Genomic DNA, 18,175 nt, shown 5'->3' with positions numbered 1-18,175 from the left:
TTGGGGGCGTGGCTCTAATTTTTGGGGTGTTTCCCTGATTTTTTTGGAGGCGTGGCTTTGATTTCGTGGGAAGGCGGTCCCTGATTTTTGGGGGGGCGTGGCTTTGAATTTCGGGGCGTGGCTCTGATTTTTTGGGATGTACCCTGACTTTAGGGGGCGTGGCCCTGACTTTGGGGGGCGTGGCTTTGATTTTTGGGGGGCTGGATCCTAAATTGGGGGCGCGGCTTTTCTTTTAGGGGCGTGTCTTCATTTTTTGGGGCATGTCCGCAGAGTTTTGGGGGCGCGGCTTCATTTTGGGGGCGTGGTCTCGTTTTGGGGGCGTGGTCTCGTTTTGGGGGCGTGGTCTCGTCCTTTCCCCAATCCCCCGGATCCCCTTTGGCCCCGCCCCCTTTGGCCCCGCCCCGCGGTTCCCTCTCTGGGCTCTGGCCACGCCCACAGTGGGCGGGGCCTCATTCCCAGCCCCGCCCACTCCGCGCTGTCCGTTACGGCGCTCTCGTGACGTCATCGCCGCGCGCCGCTCCCCGCAGCCCGCTGCCGCTCCGGGCTGCCCGCGCCGCTCCCGGGCCCGGCCCCGTTCCCCCCGGTTCGGGCCCGGTTCTGGCCCGGTTTGACTCGGTTCGGGCCCGGTTTGACTCGGTTCGGTCCCGGTTCCGTCCCCGTTCCTCCCGGTTCCGGCCCGGTTCGGGCCCGGTTCCTCCCAGTTCGGTCCCGGTTTGGTTCCCGTTCCCCCCCGTTCCTCCCGGTTCTAGCCCGGTTTGACTCGGTTCGGTCCCGGTTCCTCCCGGTTCGGTCCCGGTTCTGCCCCGATTCTATCCCGGTTCTGTTCCGGTCCTGGTCCCGTCCCGGTTCTATCCCGGTCCCGTTTCTATCCCGGTTCTGTCCCGGTTCGGTTCTGTCCCGGTCCCGGTCCCTGTTCTCTCCCGGTTCGGTTCTGTCCCGGTCCCGGTTCGGTTCTGTCCTGGTCCCGGTCCCTGTTCTGTCCCGGTTCGGTTCTGCCCCGGTCCGGTCCCGGTCCCGGTTCGGTTCTGTCCCAGTCCCGGTTGGGTTCTGTCCCGGTCCCGGTTCTGTCCCGGTCCCGGTTCGGTTCTGTCCCGGTCCCGGTTCTGTCCCAGTCCCAGTCCCGGTTCTGTCCCGGTGCCGGTTCGGTTCTGTCCCGGTCCCGGTCCCATTTCTGTCCCGGTCCCGGTTCGGTTCTGTCCCGGTCCCGGTTCTGTCCCAGTCCCAGTCCCGGTTCTGTCCCGGTCCCGGTTCGGTTCTGCCCCGTTCCCAGTTCGGTTCTGTCCCGGTTCGGTTCTGTCCAGTCCCGGTTTGGTTCTGCCCCGGTCCGGTCCCGGTCCCGGTCCGGGTTCTGTCCTGTCCCGGTCCCGGTTCTGTCCCGGTCCCGGTCCGGTCCCGGTGCCGTGGGGATGCGGGCGTGGCCGCGGTGCCCGCTGGTCGAGGACAGCTTCAGCCGCCTGCGCTCCCAGAGCAACGTCTACGGGCTGGCGGCGCTGCCCGGTACCGGCTCCGGTTCTGACCCGGCCCGGGGTCCTGGCACCGGCACCGGCACCGGTTCTGACCCGGCCCGGGGTCCTGGGCCCGGTTCTGACCCGCCTCGGCCTCCCGGGACCAGCACCGGCTCCGGTTCTGACCCGGCCCGGGGTCCCGGGACCGGCACCGGTTCTGACCCGCCTCGGGGTCATGGTCACGGTTCTGACCCGGTTCAGGGTCATGGCACCGGTACCATCTCCAGTTCTGACCCGGTTCAGGGTCCCGGGGCCGGTTCTGACCCGGTTCGGGGTCACGGACGTGGTTCTGGCCCAGTCCAAGGTCCCGGTGCCACTCCCGGTTCTGACCCGGTTCCGGTTCCCGGTGCCGTTCCCGGTTCTGTTCCTGTTCCCGGTTCTGTTCCTGTTCCCGGTTCTGTTCCTGTTCCCGGTTCTGTCCCGGTTCGGGATCTCGGGTCGGGTTTGGCGCCGGTCCCGGTAGCCGGTCCCGGTTCTGATCCAGTTCCCGGTTCTGTTCCTGGTCCCATTCCCGGTTCTGTTCCCGGTCCCGTTCCCGGTTCTGTTCCCGGTTCCACCCCAGTTCCTGGTCCTGGTCCCATTCCCGGTTCCAACCCGCTTCCCAGTCCCGGTCCCGGTTCTGACCCATTTTCTGTTCCCGGCGCCGGTCCCGGTCCCGGTCTTGCTCCGTTTCCCGGTTCCGTTCCTGGTCCCGTTCCCGGTTCCGTTCCCGGTTCCGTTCCCGGTACCAGTTCAGGTCCCATTCCCGGTCCTGGTCCCAGTGCCGGTGCGGGCCCCGGTCCTGGTCCCGTTCTCGTTCCCAGTTCTGACCCAGTTCCCGGTGCCGTTCCCGTTCCTGTTCCCGGTCCCGTTCCCGCTCCCATTCTCGTCCCCGTTGCCGTTCCCGGTGCCGTTCCCGGTCCCGGAGCGGGTCCTGACCCAGTTCCCGTTGCCGGTCCCGGTTCCATTCCCGGTCCCGGTTCCGTTCCCATTCCCGGTCCCGGGGCGGGTCCTGACCCCGTTCCCGGTTCCGTTCCCGGTTCCGTTCCCGGTCCCGGTCCCGTTCCCGTTCCTGGTCCCGTTCCCGGTCCCGTTGCCGTTCCCGGTCCCGGGGCGGGTCCTGACCCAGTTCCCGGTTCCGTTCCTGTTTCCGTTCCCGGTTCCATTCCCGGTCCCGGGGCGGGTCCTGACCCAGTTCCCGGTTCCGTTCCCGGTCCTGTTCCCGTTCCTGGTCCCGTTCCCGGTTCCGTTCCCGGTTCCGTTCCCGGTTCCGTTCCCGTTCCCGTTCCCGTTCCCGGTCCCGGTCCCGGTCCCGGGGCGCTGCTGGCGGCGGCGCTGAAGGGGAAGGTGTCGCTGTTCCGGTACCGGCAGCTGCGGCCGCGCCTGCGCCCCACGGCCCGGGAGCTGCAGTTCACCTACATCCCCGGTACCGGCACCAACCGGGAACAACCGGGACCAACCGGGAACAACCGGGAACAACCGGGAACAACCGGGAACAACCGGGACCAACCGGGAATTTGTTGGGAATTTTTAAAGGGATTTATTTGGATTTTTTGGGGATTTTTTGGGATTTTTTTTAAATTTTTGGGGGTTTTTAAAGGGATTTTTTTAGGAATTTTGGGGGAAATTTTGGATAATTTTTGCAGGGTGTTTTAGGAATTTTTTCTTTTTTTTTTTTTAGTTTTTGGGGAATTTTTTGGTATTTTTAAAGGGATTTTTTGTGATTTTTTTGGAGTATTTTGCGATTTTTTAGGAATTTTTTGTGATTCTCTTTTAGGAATTTGGGATTTTTTTAAGGAATTTTTTGGGATTTTTTTGGGGATTTTTTTGGAATTTTTGGGGATTTTTTTTTTTAATTTTTAGGAATTTTTGGGAATTTTTTTGGAGTTTTTTGTGATTTCTGTAGGAATTTTTTGGGGGCTTTTTGGGGTTTTTTTTGGGAGGTTCTGGGGGGATATTTTGGGGGATATTTGGAGGTTTTTAGGGGGTTTTTTGCGGATTTTGGGGGATATTTCAGGGGTTTTTGGGGCTATTTTGGGGGATTTTTGTGAGTTTCTTGGGGATATTTTGACTATTTTGGGGGGTTTTTTGAAAGTTTTTTGGGGATATTTTGGGGGATATTTCAGGGGTTTTTGGGGCCATTTTGGGGAATTTCTGGGATATTTTGGGGAATTTCTGGGAGGTTTTTGGGGCTATTTGGGGGTATTTTGGGAGGTTTTTTGGGAGGTTTTTTGGGATATTTTGGGAGGTTTTTTGGGCTATTTTGGGGCTATTTTGGGAGGTTTTTTGGGCTATTTTGGGGCTATTTTGGGGGTATTTTGGGAGGTTTTTTGGGAGGTTTTTTGGGCTATTTTGGGGGTATTTTGGGAGGTTTTTTTGGGATATTTTGGGAGGTTTTTTGGGAGGTTTTTTGGGCTATTTTGGGGGTATTTTGGGCTATTTTGGGGGTATTTTGGGTCCCTGAGCGCCCCTCTCCCGCAGTGGACGCCGAGATCGTTTCCATCGATTCCTTCCCCAAATCCCCCCCCCAGCGCGGCCTCGTGGTGGGCATCACCTTCATCAAGGTGGGGGGACTTGGGGGGTCCTGGGGGGATCTGGGGGGTCCTGGGGGATTTTGGGGGGATTTGGGGGGTCTGGGGGGATTTTGGGGGGGGATTTGGGGGAGTTTTGGGGGGATTTGGGGGGTCTGGGGGGGTCTCAAGGGGATTTTCGGGGGGATTTGGGGGGAATTTAGGGGGCCTGGGGCTGTCTCAAAGGAATTTGGGGGTGATTTTTGGGGTCTCTGAGGGGATTTTTGGGGTCTCTGAGGGGATTTTTGGGGGTCTCAGGCTGTTTTGGGAGTCTCTGAGGGGATTTTGGGGGGTCTCGGGCTGTTTTGGGTCTCTGAGGGGTTTTTTGGGGGTCTCGGGCTGTTTTTGGGGGTCTCTTGAGGGGATTTTGGGGGGTCTGAGGGGAATTTTGGGGTCTCTGAGGGGATTTTGGGGGGTCTCGGGCTGTTTTTGGGGTCTCTGAGGGGATTTTGGGGGGTCTCGGGCTGTTTTGGGTCTCTGAGAGGTTTTTTGGGGGTCTCGGGCTGTTTTTGGGGGTCTCTGAGGGGATTTTTGGGTTTCTGAGGGAATTTTGGGGTCTCTGAGGGGATTTTTGGGGTCCCCCAGGACTCGGGGGACAAGCCCAGCCCCTTCCTCAACATCTACTGCGACTACGAGCCCGGCTGCGAGTTCGACCTCGACTCCGTGGCCCGTGAGACCCCAAAAATGAGATCGGGGACCCCAAAAACGGGCTGGGACCCCAAAAAATGGGATTTGGGACCCCAAAAATGGGATCGGGGACCCCAAAAACGGGCTGGGACCCCAAAAAATGGGATTTGGGACCCCAAAAATGGGATTCGGGACCCCAAAAACGGGCTGGGACCCCAAAAATGGGATTGGGGACATCAAAAACGGGCTGGGACCCCAAAAAATGGGATCAGGGACCCCAAAAATGAGATCGGGGACCCCAAAAAATGGGATTGGGGACCCCAAAAATGGGATCGGGGACCCCAAAAACGGGATTGGGGACATCAAAAACGGGCTGGGACCCCAAAAAATGGGATCAGGGACCCCAAAAATGAGATCGGGGACCCCAAAAAATGGGATTGGGGACCCCAAAAATGGGATCGGGGACCCCAAAAACGGGATCGGGGACCCCAAAAACGGGCTGGGACCCCAAAAATGGGATTGGGGAGACCAAAAACGGGGCTGGGACCCCAGAAATTGGGATGAGACCCCAAAAATGGGATTTGGAGCCCAAAAAAATGGGGAAGGGATCCCAAAAATGGGTTTGGGACCCCAAAAATGGGATTGGGACCCCCAGAATTCCCCTGCCCCCCTGCAGAGAGCTGCCTGAACCTGGAGCTTCGCTTCACCCCCTTCCAGCTGTGCCACGCCCAGTGAGTGCCAAAATCCCCAAAATCCCCCCAAAAATCCTTAAAAATCCCAAAATTAAAAAAATAAAATTAAAAAAAAAAATTTTTTAAAAATCCCCCAAAAATCCCCAAAAAAACCTGAAAAAAACCTCCCAAAAATCCCAAAAGAAACCCAAAAAAATCCCAAACGATGCTCAAAAATCCCCAAAATCCAAAAATAACCAAAAACAAATTCCCAAAAATCCAAAAAAATCCCCAAAATCCTCAGAAAATCTGAAAAAAAAAAAAAACTACTCAAAGAAACCCCAAAAAATCCTCAAAAAGCCCAAAAATTCCCAAATCCTCCTCAAACCTGCAGGGTCCAGGTGGGGAAGCACCTGGAGACCCAAAAAATTCCAAGAAACCTCAAAAATTCCCCAAAATCCCCAAATTCCAGGGTCAGCGTGAAGGAGCACCTGGAGACCCCCAAAAAAATCCCCAAAAAACTCCAAAACAAATCCCAAAAAAATCCCCAAAATAATCATCAAAATCTCAAAAAAAAATCCCAAAAAATCCTCCAAAAAATCCCAAAAATTCCCAAAAATTCCCAAAATTCCCTTCCCAAATTGCAGGGTCCGCGTGGGGGAGCACCTGGAGACCCCAAAAATCCCAGAAAAATCCCAAAAAAACCCAAAAATCCCCAAAATTTCAGGGTCCGCGTGGGGGAGCACCTGGAGACCGTTTTCCTGCTGAGTGGGAATGACCCGGCCATCCACCTGTACAGAGAGGTGAGACCCCCAAAAATGCCCCAAAATACCCCAAAATATCCCAAAAATATCCCAAATACACCCTCAAAATATCCCAAAAAATCCCCCCAAAAAATCCCAAAATATACCCCAAAATATCCCAAAATATGCCCCAAAAATATCCCAAAAACACCCTAAAAATATCCCAAAATATACCCCAAAATCCCCCCAAAATTCCCCCAAATTTCCCAAAATTCCCCAAAATCCCCCAAAATTCCCCATGGAATGTCCCGGTAACTTTCCCCTTTTCCTTTTCCCCATTTTCCCCATTTTTTCCCACTTTCCCCCATTTTTTTTCCCATTTTTTCCCGATTTTTCCCAATTTTCCCTCTTCTCCCTTTTTCCTTTTCCCCCTTTTTCCCTTTTCCCCATTTTTTCCAATTTTTTCCCAATTTTTCCCATTTTTCCCATTTCTCCCTTTTCCCCTTTTCCCCTTTTCCCCTTTTTTCCCCTTTTCCCCCATTTTTTCCCATTTTCCCCATTTTTCCCTTTTTCCTTTTCCCCTTTTTCCCATTTCCCCCAATTTTCCCCGATTTTTTCCGTTTTTCCTTTTCCCCTTTTTCCCCATTTTCCCCATTTTTCCCTTTTTCCCTTTTACCCCATTTCCCCCATTTTTTCCCATATTTCCCCATTTTTCCTCCTTTTCCTCCCCATTTCCCCCCAGTTTTCCCCATTTTTTCTCCTTTTCCTCCCCATTTCCCCCCAGTTTTCCCCATTTTAATCCATTTTCCCCCATTTCCCCCCAGTTTTCCCCATTTTAATCCATTTTCCCCCATTTCCCCCCAGTTTTCCCCATTTTTCCTCCTTTTCCTCCCCATTTCCCCCCAGTTTTCCCCATTTTAATCCATTTTCCCCCATTTCCCCCCAGTTTTCCCCATTTTAATCCATTTTTCCCATTTTTCCCCATTTCCAGAACCCCGGCTCGCACCAGTTTGAGGAGCAGCCGATCCAGCTGCTCTTCCCGGAGCTGCAGGACGTTCCCAGCACGTACGGAGCGCTCTTCCCAAATTCCAAAATTCCCCAAATTCCCGAATTCCCCGTTTTTTGCCCCGTTCCAGGGCGCTGTGGCTGGACGTTGGGTCCCGTCTCTCTCTGTATTTCCCATTTTTAACCAATTTCCCGGTTTTTTGCCCCGTTCCAGGGTGCTGTGGCTGGACGTTGGGTCCCGTCTCTGTCTGTATTTCCCGTTTTTCCCATTTTTAACCATTTTCCCCGTTTTTTGCCCCGTTCCAGGGTGCTGTGGCTGGACGTTGGGTCCCGTCTCTGTCTGTATTTCCCGTTTTTCCCATTTTTAACCAATTTCCCGGTTTTTTGCCCCGTTTCAGGGTGCTGTGGCTGGACGTTGGGTCCCGTCTCTGTCTGTATTTCCCATTTTTGACATTTTTAACCATTTTTCCCGTTTTTTGCCCCATTTCAGGGTGCTGTGGCTGGACGTTGGGTCCCGTCTCTGTCTGTATTTCCCATTTTTGACATTTTTAACCGATTTCCCCGTTTTTTGCCCCGTTCCAGGGTGCTGTGGCTGGACGTTGGGTCCCGTCTCTGTCTGTATTTCCCGTTTTTCCCGTTTTTAACCATTTTTCCCGTTTTTTGCCCCGTTCCAGGGTGCTGTGGCTGGACGTTGGGTCCCGTCTCTGTCTGTATTTCCCATTTTTGACATTTTTAACCATTTTCCCCGTTTTTTGCCCCATTCCAGGGTGCTGTGGCTGGACGTTGGGTCCCGTCTCTGTCTGTATTTCCCATTTTTGACATTTTTAACCATTTTCCCCGTTTTTTGCCCCGTTCCAGGGCGCTGTGGCTGGACGTTGGGTCCCGTCTCTGTCTGTATTTCCCGTTTTTCCCGTTTTTAACCAATTTCCCCGTTTTTTGCCCCGTTCCAGGGCGCTGTGGCTGGACGTTGGGTCCCGTCTCTGTCTGTATTTCCCGTTTTTCCCGTTTTTAACCATTTTTCCCGTTTTTTGCCCCGTTCCAGGGTGCTGTGGCTGGACGTTGGGTCCCGTCTCTCTCTGTATTTCCCATTTTTGACATTTTTAACCAATTTCCCGGTTTTTTGCCCCGTTCCAGGGTGCTGTGGCTGGACGTTGGGTCCCGTCTCTGTCTGTATTTCCCATTTTTGACATTTTTAACCAATTTCCCCGTTTTTTGCCCCGTTCCAGGGTGCTGTGGCTGGACGTTGGGTCCCGTCTCTGTCTGTATTTCCCATTTTTGACATTTTTAACCAATTTCCTGGTTTTTTGCCCCATTTCAGGGTGCTGTGGCTGGACGTTGGGTCCCGTCTCTCTCTGTATTTCCCGTTTTTCCCATTTTTAACCAATTTCCCGGTTTTTTGCCCCGTTCCAGGGTGCTGTGGCTGGACGTTGGGTCCCGTCCCTCTCTGTATTTCCCATTTTTGACATTTTTAACCATTTTCCCCGTTTTTTGCCCCGTTCCAGGGCGCTGTGGCTGGACGTTGGGTCCCGTCTCTGTCTGTATTTCCCATTTTTGACATTTTTAACCAATTTCCCCGTTTTTTGCCCCGTTCCAGGGTGCTGTGGCTGGACGTTGGGTCCCGTCTCTGTCTGTATTTCCCATTTTTCCCGTTTTTAACCATTTTTCCCGTTTTTTGCCCCGTTCCAGGGTGCTGTGGCTGGACGTTGGGTCCCGTCTCTGTCTGTATTTCCCATTTTTGACATTTTTAACCATTTTTCCCGTTTTTTGCCCCGTTCCAGGGTGCTGTGGCTGGACGTTGGGTCCCGTCTCTGTCTGTATTTCCCATTTTTGACATTTTTAACCATTTTCCCCGTTTTTTGCCCCGTTCCAGGGTGCTGTGGCTGGACGTTGGGTCCCGTCTCTCTCTGTATTTCCCGTTTTTCCCATTTTTAACCATTTTCCCCGTTTTTTGCCCCGTTCCAGGGTGCTGTGGCTGGACGTGCGCCCCGTGCCCGGCTCGGGCCATCGTCTCTCGGCGCTCGGCTGCCAGAGCGGATTCGTGCGGGCGGCGCGCGTGCACGAGGCCTCGCGCGGTGAGGCGCCCTGACGCCGATCCCGGAATCCCCAATTCCCAAAATTCACCAAATTCCCGGAATTCCCGAACTCCAATTCCCAAAATTCACCAAATTCACCAAATTCCCGGAATTCGCGAAATTCCCAAAATTCACCAAATTCCAATTCCCCAATTCCCAAAATTCACCAAATTCCCGAATACCAATTCCCAAAATTCACCAAATTCACCAAATTCACCAAATTCCAATTCCCAAAATTCACAAAATTCCCGAATTCCAGTTCCCGAAATTCACAAAATTCACGAAATTCCCGAATTCCAGTTCCCAAAATTCACAAAATTCCCAAAATTCCAATTTCCGAAATTCACCAAATTCCCGAATTCCAATTCACAAAATTCCCGAAATTCCTGAAATTCCAATTCCCGAAATTCACAAAATTCCCGAATTCCCGGAATTCCAATTCCTGAAATTCACCAAATTCCCGGAATTCCAATTCCCGAAATTCACAAAATTCACCAAATTCCCGAATTCCAATTCCCGAAATTCACAAAATTCCCAAAATTCCCGGAATTCCAATTCCCAAAATTCACCAAATTCCCAAATTCCCGGAATTCCAATTCCCGAAATTCACAAAATTCACCAAATTCCCGGAATTCCAATTCCTGAAATTCACAAAATTCACCAAATTCCAATTCCCAAAATTCACCAAATTCCCGAATTCCAGTTCCCAAAATTCACAAAATTCACCAAATTCCAATTCCCAAAATTCACAAAATTCCCGAACTCCAATTCCCAAAATTCCCAAAATTCACGAATTCCAATTCCCAAAATTCACAAAATTCACGAATTCCAATTCACGAAATTCACAAAATTCCTGAACTCCAATTCCCAAAATTGCTGAAATTCCCAACTCCCCAAATGCCAATTCCCCGATTCCCCAAATTCACAAATTCCAAATTCAAAAATTCACAAATTCCCCAAATTCCCCAAATTCCCCAAATTGCAATTTCCCAAAATTCCCGGAATTCCCAAAATTCCAATTCCCAAAATTGCTGAAATTCCCAACTCCCAATTCCCAAAATTCCCAAATTCCAATTCACAAACTCCCAAAATTCCCGGAATTCCCAAAATTCCCGGAATTCCCAAAATTGCTGAAATTCCCAACTCCCCAAATGCCAATTCCCCGATTCCCCAAATTCACAAATTCCAAATTCAAAAGTTCACAAATTCCCCAAATTCCCCAAATTGCAATTTCCCAAAATTCCCAAATTCCCAATTCCCCAAATTCCCAGATTCCCGAAATTCCCAATTTTCAATTCCCAAAATTCCTGAAATTCCCAAATTCCCAAAATTCCTAGCTCCCAATTCCCAATTTCCCCAAATCCCATTTTTCCCTATAATTTTCCCGAAATCGCCGTTTTTGGCCCCGTTTTGCAGCGGTGCTGCAGAGCTGGAGCGTGCAGCAATCTCCTTTTCCCCCCCATTTTTCCCCATTTCCCGGCCCCAAAATCCCCTTTTTTTGCCTCATTTCCCATACAATTTCCCCACAATTTCCCAAAATCCCATTTTTTCGCCTGGATTTTCCCAAAATCGCCGTTTTTCACCCCGTTTTGCAGCGGTGCTGCAGAGCTGGAGCGTGCAGCAGGACGGGCCCGTCTCGGCCGTGCTGCTCTTCCCGCTGCCCCCGGCCGGCCACGGTGAGCCAGAAACGGGGCGAAAAACGGCAAAAACGGGAAAAACGGGGAATAAACCGGGAAAAAACGGGAAAAAACGGGAAAAAATGGAGTAAAACGGGGGAAATTGGGGCGAAAATGGGAAAAAAATGGGAAAATGTGGGAGGGAAATGGGGAAAAAAAGGGGGGAAATGGGGGAAAATGGGAAAAATTGGGGGGAAATCAGGGGAAATGGGAAAAAAGGGAAAAATGGGAAAAATTGGGGGGAAAAGGGAAGAAAATGGGGGGAAATGGGGAAAATTGGGGAGAAAAGGGGAAAAATTGAGGGAAATGGGGGAAAATTGGGGGAAAATGGGGGATAAAAGGGGGAAAAGGGGAAAATGGAGGGAAAAATGGGAAAAATTAGGGGGAAAAAGTGGGGAAATGATAAAAAATGGGGTGAAATGGGAAAAATGTGGGGAAAATGGGGGGAAAGAGGAAAATTGATAAAAATCTGAGAAAATTATAGAAAAAAAGGGGGGAAAAACAGAAAAAAATGAAAAAAAAATAGGAAAAACGGGATAAAAACCATGGGGAAATGGGGGAAATGGGGAAAAAATGGGGGGAAATGGGGAAAAAAGGAAAAAAAAGAGGAAAACAGAAAAAGTGTGTAAAAAATTGGGAAAAATGGAAAAAATGGAGAAAATTCCAGGAAAAATGCGAAAAAAGGGGAAAAATGGGAGAGGAAAAGGGAAAAAAACAGGGAAAAAATGGGGAAAATTTGGGAAAAAAAAGGGGAAAAATTGGGCAAAAATGGGGGTGAAAAATCAGGAAAATAGTGGGAAAACCTGGGAAAAGGCAGAATTCCCAAAATTGCCCAATTTTCCCAAAAAGCCCCGAAATTCCCGATTTTCCTGCAGAGGACCCCGAGGACTCCTGGAACCTCCTGGTGAGCAGCGCCCTGGAGGCGGCCGTGGTTTATCGGTGAGCCCCAAAATCCCCAACATTCCCCCAAAAATTCCTAAAATTCTGCCAAAAAATCCCCAAAAAAATCCCCCAAAAATCCCCAAAATTCTGCCAAAAAATTTCCCAAAAATTCCAAAAAAATCCCCCAAAAATCCCTCCAAAATTTCCCAAAATTTCCCAAAAATTCTGCCAAATAATTCCCCAAAATTACCCCAAAAACTCCCCAAAATTCTTCGGGATTTTTATGGAATGCCTGGGATTTTGTTGGGATTTTTGGCATTTGGTTGGGATTTTTTCGATATTTTTCGGGATTTTCCCGGGAATACTCAGGATTTTTCGGGATTTTTCCTGGGAATATCAGGATTCTTTGGGATTCTTTGGGATTTTTTGGGAATCTCAGGATTTTTGGGAATCTCAGGATTTTCGGGATTATTTGGGATTTTCCTGGGAATACTCAGGATTTTTGGGATTTCTTTGGGATTTCCTGGGAATCTCAGGATTTTTTGGGATTTTCAGGAATACTCAGGGTTTTGGGATGTTTTGGGACAGGCGCCTGCTCCGGCGCGGGCTCTCGGTCAGGATTTGGGGATTTTTTGGGAATCTCAGGATTTTTGGGATGTTTTGGGACAGGTGCCTGCTCCGGCGCGGGCTCTCGGTCAGGATTTTGGGGATTTTTTGGGAATCTCAGGATTTTTGGGATGTTTTGGCACAGGTGCCTGCTCCGGCGCGGGCTCTCGGTCAGGATTTTGGGGATTTTTTGGGAATCCCAGGATTTTTGGGTTTTTTGGGACAGGTGCCTGCTCCGGTGCGGGCTCTCGGTCAGGATTTTTTGGGATTTTTTGGGAATTCCCTGGGAAATCCCAGGATTTTTGGGTTTTTTGGGACAGGTGCCTGCTCCGGCGCGGGCTCTCGGTCAGGATTTTTTGGGATTTTTTGGGAATTTCCCGGGATTTTGGGTTTTTGGGACAGGTGCCTGCTCCGGCGCGGGCTCTCGGTCAGGATTTTGGGGATTTTTTGGGAATTCCCTGGGAAATCCCAGGATTTTTGGGTTTTTTGGGACAGGTGCCTGCTCCGGCGCGGGCTCTCGGTCAGGATTTGGGGATTTTTTGGGAATTTCCCGGGATTTTGGGTTTTTGGGACAGGTGCCTGCTCCGGCGCGGGCTCTCGGTCAGGATTTTGGGGATTTTTTGGGATTTTTTGGGATTTTTGGGATGTTTTGGGACAGGTGCCTGCTCCGGCGCGGGCTCTCAGTCAGGATTTGGGGATTTTTTGGGAATTTCCCGGGATTTTGGGTTTTTTGGGACAGGTGCCTGCTCCGGCGCGGGCTCTCAGTCAGGATTTGGGGATTTTTTGGGATTTTTTGGGAATTTCCCGGGATTTTTGGGATGTTTTGGCACAGGTGCCTGCTCCGGCGCGGGCTCTCGGCGCCGCTGGCGCTGCCCGGCAGCCGCGGCTCCGACGCCGTCGTTTGCGCCAAAGTCGCCGACGTCGACTTCGACGGCGCCGCCGAAATCCTGCTGGGCACCTACGGCCAGGTGGGCCCCACATCCCCAATTTCACCCCAAATTCCCCTGATTTCACCCCAAATTCCCCTGATCTCCCCAAATTCCCCTCATTTTCCCCAATTTCCCCAAATTCCCCCCATTTCACCCCAATTTCCCCTGATTTCACCCTAAATTCCCCTCATTTTCCCCAATTTCCCCCAAATTCCCCTGATTTCACCCAAATTCCCCTCATTTTCCCCAATTTCCCCTGATTTCACCCCAAATTCCCCTCATTTTCCCCAATTTCCTCAAATTCCCCCGATTTCACCCCAATTTCCCCTCATTCTCCTGCCATTTCCCCCAAATTCCCCTCATTTTCCCCAATTTCCCCTGATTTCACCCCAAATTCCCCTCATTTTCCCCAATTTCCCCTGATTTCACCCCAAATTCCCCTCATTTTCCCCAATTTCCCCAAATTCCCCTCATTTTCCCCAATTTTCCCAAATTCCCCTGATTTCACCCCAAATTCCCCTCATTTCCCCCAATTTCCCCCAAATTTCCCTGATTTTCCCCCAAATTTCCCTGATTTTTCTCCAATTTCCCCCAGTTCCCCAATTACACCAATTTCCCCTCATTTTCCTGCCATTTCCCCCAAATTTCCCTGATTTCCCCCCAAATTTCCCTGATTTTCCCCAATTTTCCTTGATTTTTCTGCCATTTTCCCCAACTTTCCCTGATTTTCCCAATTTCTCCCAATTTCCCCTCATTTTCCTGCCATTTCCCCAAATTTTCCTGATTTTCCCCCAATTTTCCTGAATACTCTCCCTTTTTCTTCCAGTTTTCCCCTCATTTTCCCCAATTTTCCCCAAATTTCCCTGATTTTCCCTAATTTCCCCCGATTTTCCATAATTTCCCCGATTTTTCCCCAATTTCCCCCAATTTTTTCCCCATTTTCCTCCCAATTTTCCATCTTTTTTCCCCTAATTTTTTCCCCAATTTTTCACCAATTTCCCCCCAATTTTTCCCCATTTCCTCCCAATTTTCCATCTTTTTCCCCCTCATTTATTCCTGTTCTCCCCCCCGCAGGAGCTGCTGTGTTACAAATATTTTGGGGCCGATTCCGGGGATTTTGGGCAATTTGTGCCGCTGTGGGCGCGGCGCTTCCCCTCCCCCCTGCTGGCGCTGGAGCCGCTGGACCTGACGGGGGATGGGCTGCAGGAGCTCGCCGTCGTCTGCCTGGGGGGGCTGCACGTGCTCCAGGTGGGAAAATCCCAAATTCCCAACATTTCCCAAAAAAATCCGGAGCTTTCAGCAAAAAAAACGGAGTTTTTAGCAAAAAAAACGGAATTTTTACCCCAAAAAACGGAATTTTTAGCCAAAAAAAACCGGAGTTTTTCCCAAAATATTCTGATTTTCCCCAAAAATTCACAAGGAATTCTGAGTCTTGCCCAAAACTTCGGAGTTTTCCCCAAAAATTCGGATTTTTTCCCAAAAAGTTCTGATTTTTCCCCAAAAATTGCCCCAAATGCCCCTGACGGGGGATGGGCTGCAGGAGCTCGCCGTCGTCTGCCTGGGGGGGCTGCACGTGCTCCAGGTGGGAAAATCCCAAATTCCCAACATTTCCCAAAAAAATCCGGAGCTTTCAGCAAAAAAAACGGAGTTTTTAGCAAAAAAAACGGAATTTTTACCCCAAAAAACGGAATTTTTAGCCAAAAAAAACCGGAGTTTTTCCCAAAATATTCTGATTTTCCCCAAAAATTCACAAGGAATTCTGAGTCTTGCCCAAAACTTCGGAGTTTTCCCCAAAAATTCGGATTTTTTCCCAAAAAGTTCTGATTTTTCCCCAAAAATTGCCCCAAATGCCCCTGACGGGGGATGGGCTGCAGGAGCTCACCGTCGTCTGCCTGGGGGGGCTGCACGTGCTCCAGGTGGGAAAATCCCAAATTCCCAACATTTCCCAAAAAAATTTGGAGCTTTCAGCAAAAAAAATGGAGCTTTTAGCAAAAAAAACGGAGTTTTTAGCAAAAAAAACGGAATTTTTAGCCAAAAAAACCGGAGTTTTTCCCAAAATATTCTGATTTTCCCCAAAAATTCACTAGGAATTCTGAGTCTTGCCCAAAACTTCGGAGTTTTCCCCAAAAATTTGGATTTTTTCCCAATAAGTTCTGATTTTTCCCCAAATTTGCCCCAAATGCCACTGATGGGGGATGGGCTGCAGGAGCTCGCCGTCGTCTGCCTGGGGGGGCTGCACGTGCTCCAGGTGGGAAAATCCCAAATTCCCAACATTTCCCAAAAAATTCGGAGCTTTCAGCAAAAAATTCGGAGCTTTTAGCAAAAAAAACGGAGTTTTTAGCAAAAAAAACGGAGTTTTTACCCCAAAAAACGGAATTTTTAGCCAAAAAAAAATGGAGTTTTTCCGAAAATATTCTGATTTTCCCCAAAAATTCACTAGGAATTCTGAGTCTTGCCCAAAACTTCGGAGTTTTCCCCAAAAATTCGGATTTTTTCCCAAAAAGTTCTGATTTTTCCCCAAAAATTGCCCCAAATGCCGCTGACGGGGGATGGGCTGCAGGAGCTCGCCGTCGTCTGCCTGGGGGGGCTGCACGTGCTCCAGGTGGGAAAATCCCAAATTCCCAACATTTCCCAAAAAAATCCGGAGCTTTCCCAAAAAATTCGGAGCTTTTAGCAAAAAAACCTGAGTTTTTAGCAAAAAAAATGGAGTTTTTACCCCAAAAAACGGAATTTTTAGCAAAAAAAAAATGGAGTTTTCCCGAAAATATTCTGATTTTCCCCAAAAATTCACAAGGAATTCTGAGTCTTGCCCAAAACTTCGGAATTTTTCCCAAAAAATTCATCCTAAATTCACCAAAAATTCTCCAAAATATCCCCCAAAGTCACCAAAAATAAAGAAAATAATCCCAAATTCACAAAATTTCCAAATTTTCCCCCAAATCCACAAAAATTTCCCCCAAATTCGTAAAATTTCCCAAAATTTACCCCAAAAATCCCCAAATTCCCCCCAAATCCCCAAAATTCACCCTGAAATCCCCAAAATTTCCCAAATTTCCCCCCAAATTCCTGTTTTTCCCCAAATCCTGAAAAATTCACCCCAAATTTCCCCCAAATCCCCAAAAATCCCCCCAAATTATCCCAAAATTTCCCAAAAATCACCAAAAAAATCCCAAAAATCCCAATTTTTTTCCCCAAAATTCACTAAAAAATCCCCGAATCCAGAAAATTCCGCCAAATAATCCCAAAATTCCCCAAAAATTCCCAAAAATCACAAAAAATCCCAATTTTCCCCCCCAAAATTCACAAAAAAATCCCCAAATCCAGAAAATTCCGCCAAATAATCCCAAAATTCCCCAAAAACTCCCAAAAATCACAAAAAATCCCCAAAATTCACCAAAAAATCCCAATTTTTTCCCCCAAAATTCACTAAAAAATCCCCAAATCCAGAAAATTCCGCCAAATAATCCCAAAATTCCCGAATTTCTCCCCAGCACAGCCTGGAGCCGACGGCGCGGCTGCTCCGGGAGCGGCTGCGGAGGGAGGTGCAGCAAAAACGGGGCAAAAAACCGGAAAAACGGGAAAAAACGCCGGAAAAATGGGAAACAACGCCGGAAAAATGGGAAACAACGCCGGAAAAATGGGAAAAAAATCCAGAAAAACGGGAAAAAACGCCGGAAAATTGGGGGGAAACCGTGGAAAAATGGGAAAATACCACAGAGAAATGGGAAGAAAACCCAGGAAAATGGGAAAAAACCCTGGAAAAACAAGAAAAGAACCCGGAAAAATGGGAGAAAACCGTGGAAAAACGGGAAAAAAGCGCAGAAAATTTGGGGGAAAACACGGAAAATTTGGAAAAAAACCTGGAAAAATCTGCAGGAAAACGGGAGGAAAAAGCAGAAAATTGGGGGAAAATCCCGGAAAATCGGGGAAAATTCCGGGAAAAGGGCGACGAGGAGGAGGAGGAGGAGGAAGGGCCGGAATTCCAATAAAAAAATTAAAAATATTCCCGAAAAAATTCCCAAAAATCCGGCCCCAAAATGGGGTTGGGGGGGATTTTTTGGGGGAATTTGGAGGATTTGGGAATTTTGGGGATTTTTGGGAATCTTTGGAGGGATTTTTGGGGGGATTTGGGAGATTTTTGGGGGAGATTTGGGATTTGGGGGGGATTTGGGGAATTTTGGGAATTTTTGGAGGGATTTTTGGGGTGATTGGGGAGATTTTTGGGAGATTTGGGGGAGACTTGGGGTTTGGGGGAATTTTTTGGGGGATTTTGGGAGTTTTTGGGGGGATTTTGGGGAGATTTGAGAATTTGGGGGGTCCTGGCAGGATTTTAGGGGGTTTTTGGGGGGAATTTTTGGGAATTTAGGGTCCCCAAAAGGGTCTGGGGGGGATTTTGGGAGGATTTGGGGGGAATTTGGGGGGGATTTCGGGATTTTGGGGGGTTGAAGGAATTTTGGGGCGATTTTGGGGGGAATTTTGGGATTCCCAAAAGTGGCCGAGACCCCAGATTGGGGGGTGGGGGCGGCACCTGAAGGATTTTGGGGTTCCCGGGGATTTTTTGGGGTTCCCGGGAATTTTTTGGGGTTCCTGAAGGATTTTGGGATCCCTGAAGGGATGTTTGGGTTTCCCGGGGATTTTTTTGAATTCCCGGGGATTTTTGGGGTTTCTGGGAATTTTTTGGGGTTCCAGGGGGTTTTTTGGGTTTCCCGGGGACTTTTGGGGGTTCCCGGGGACTTTTGGGGTTCCTGAAGGATTTTTGGGGTCCCTGAAGGATTTTTGATTTTCCCGGGGATTTTTTGGGGTTCCTGAAGGATTTTTGGGGTCCCTGAAGGATTTTTGATTTTCCCGGGGATTTTTTGGGGTTCCTGAAGGATTTTTGGGGTCCCTGAAGGATTTTTGATTTTCCCGGG

General features: G+C 49.5%; 1 protein-coding gene across 2 annotated transcripts; it reads left to right on the top strand.

Annotated features, from left to right (window-relative positions):
* The first annotated feature begins 314 nt into the window (after positions 1–314).
* KPTN (kaptin, actin binding protein) lies at positions 315–17,268 on the top strand. Of its 2 annotated transcripts, XM_085564763.1 has the most exons (12): positions 315–2,910; positions 3,966–4,048; positions 4,640–4,724; positions 5,358–5,412; positions 6,080–6,155; positions 7,087–7,160; positions 9,063–9,172; positions 10,768–10,848; positions 11,724–11,787; positions 13,169–13,304; positions 14,340–14,513; positions 16,757–17,268. In XM_085564763.1, the coding sequence occupies exons 1-12, from the start codon at positions 1,407–1,409 to the stop codon at positions 17,252–17,254; spliced, it is 2,940 nt and encodes a 979-aa protein (XP_085420889.1). In that variant the 5' UTR covers positions 315–1,406; the 3' UTR covers positions 17,255–17,268. The 2 variants fall into 2 exon arrangements, with proteins under 2 accessions (XP_085420889.1, XP_085420890.1); XM_085564764.1 differs by lacking the exon at positions 10,768–10,848 and having other exon boundaries at positions 773–2,910.
* Positions 17,269–18,175: the final 907 nt, after the last annotated feature.

Source organism: Lonchura striata, chromosome 34 (assembly GCF_050655825.1).
Source record: "Lonchura striata isolate lonStrDom1 chromosome 34, ASM5065582v1, whole genome shotgun sequence".
Classification (NCBI taxonomy): Eukaryota; Metazoa; Chordata; class Aves; order Passeriformes; family Estrildidae; genus Lonchura; species Lonchura striata.
The sequence above is the reverse complement of the archived record's forward strand: the minus strand, read 5'-3'. Positions and strand labels throughout refer to the sequence as shown.

Coding starts and splice junctions, on each gene's coding strand:
- KPTN (XM_085564763.1), top strand. CDS start 1,407: ATGCGGGCGTGGCCGCGGTGCCCGCTGGTCGAGGACAGCTTCAGCCGC. Junction 2,911..3,965: donor GCAGTTCACCTACATCCCCG/GTACCGGCACCA, acceptor CCTCTCCCGCAG/TGGACGCCGAGATCGTTTCC. Junction 5,413..6,079: donor TTCCAGCTGTGCCACGCCCA/GTGAGTGCCAAA, acceptor CCAAAATTTCAG/GGTCCGCGTGGGGGAGCACC.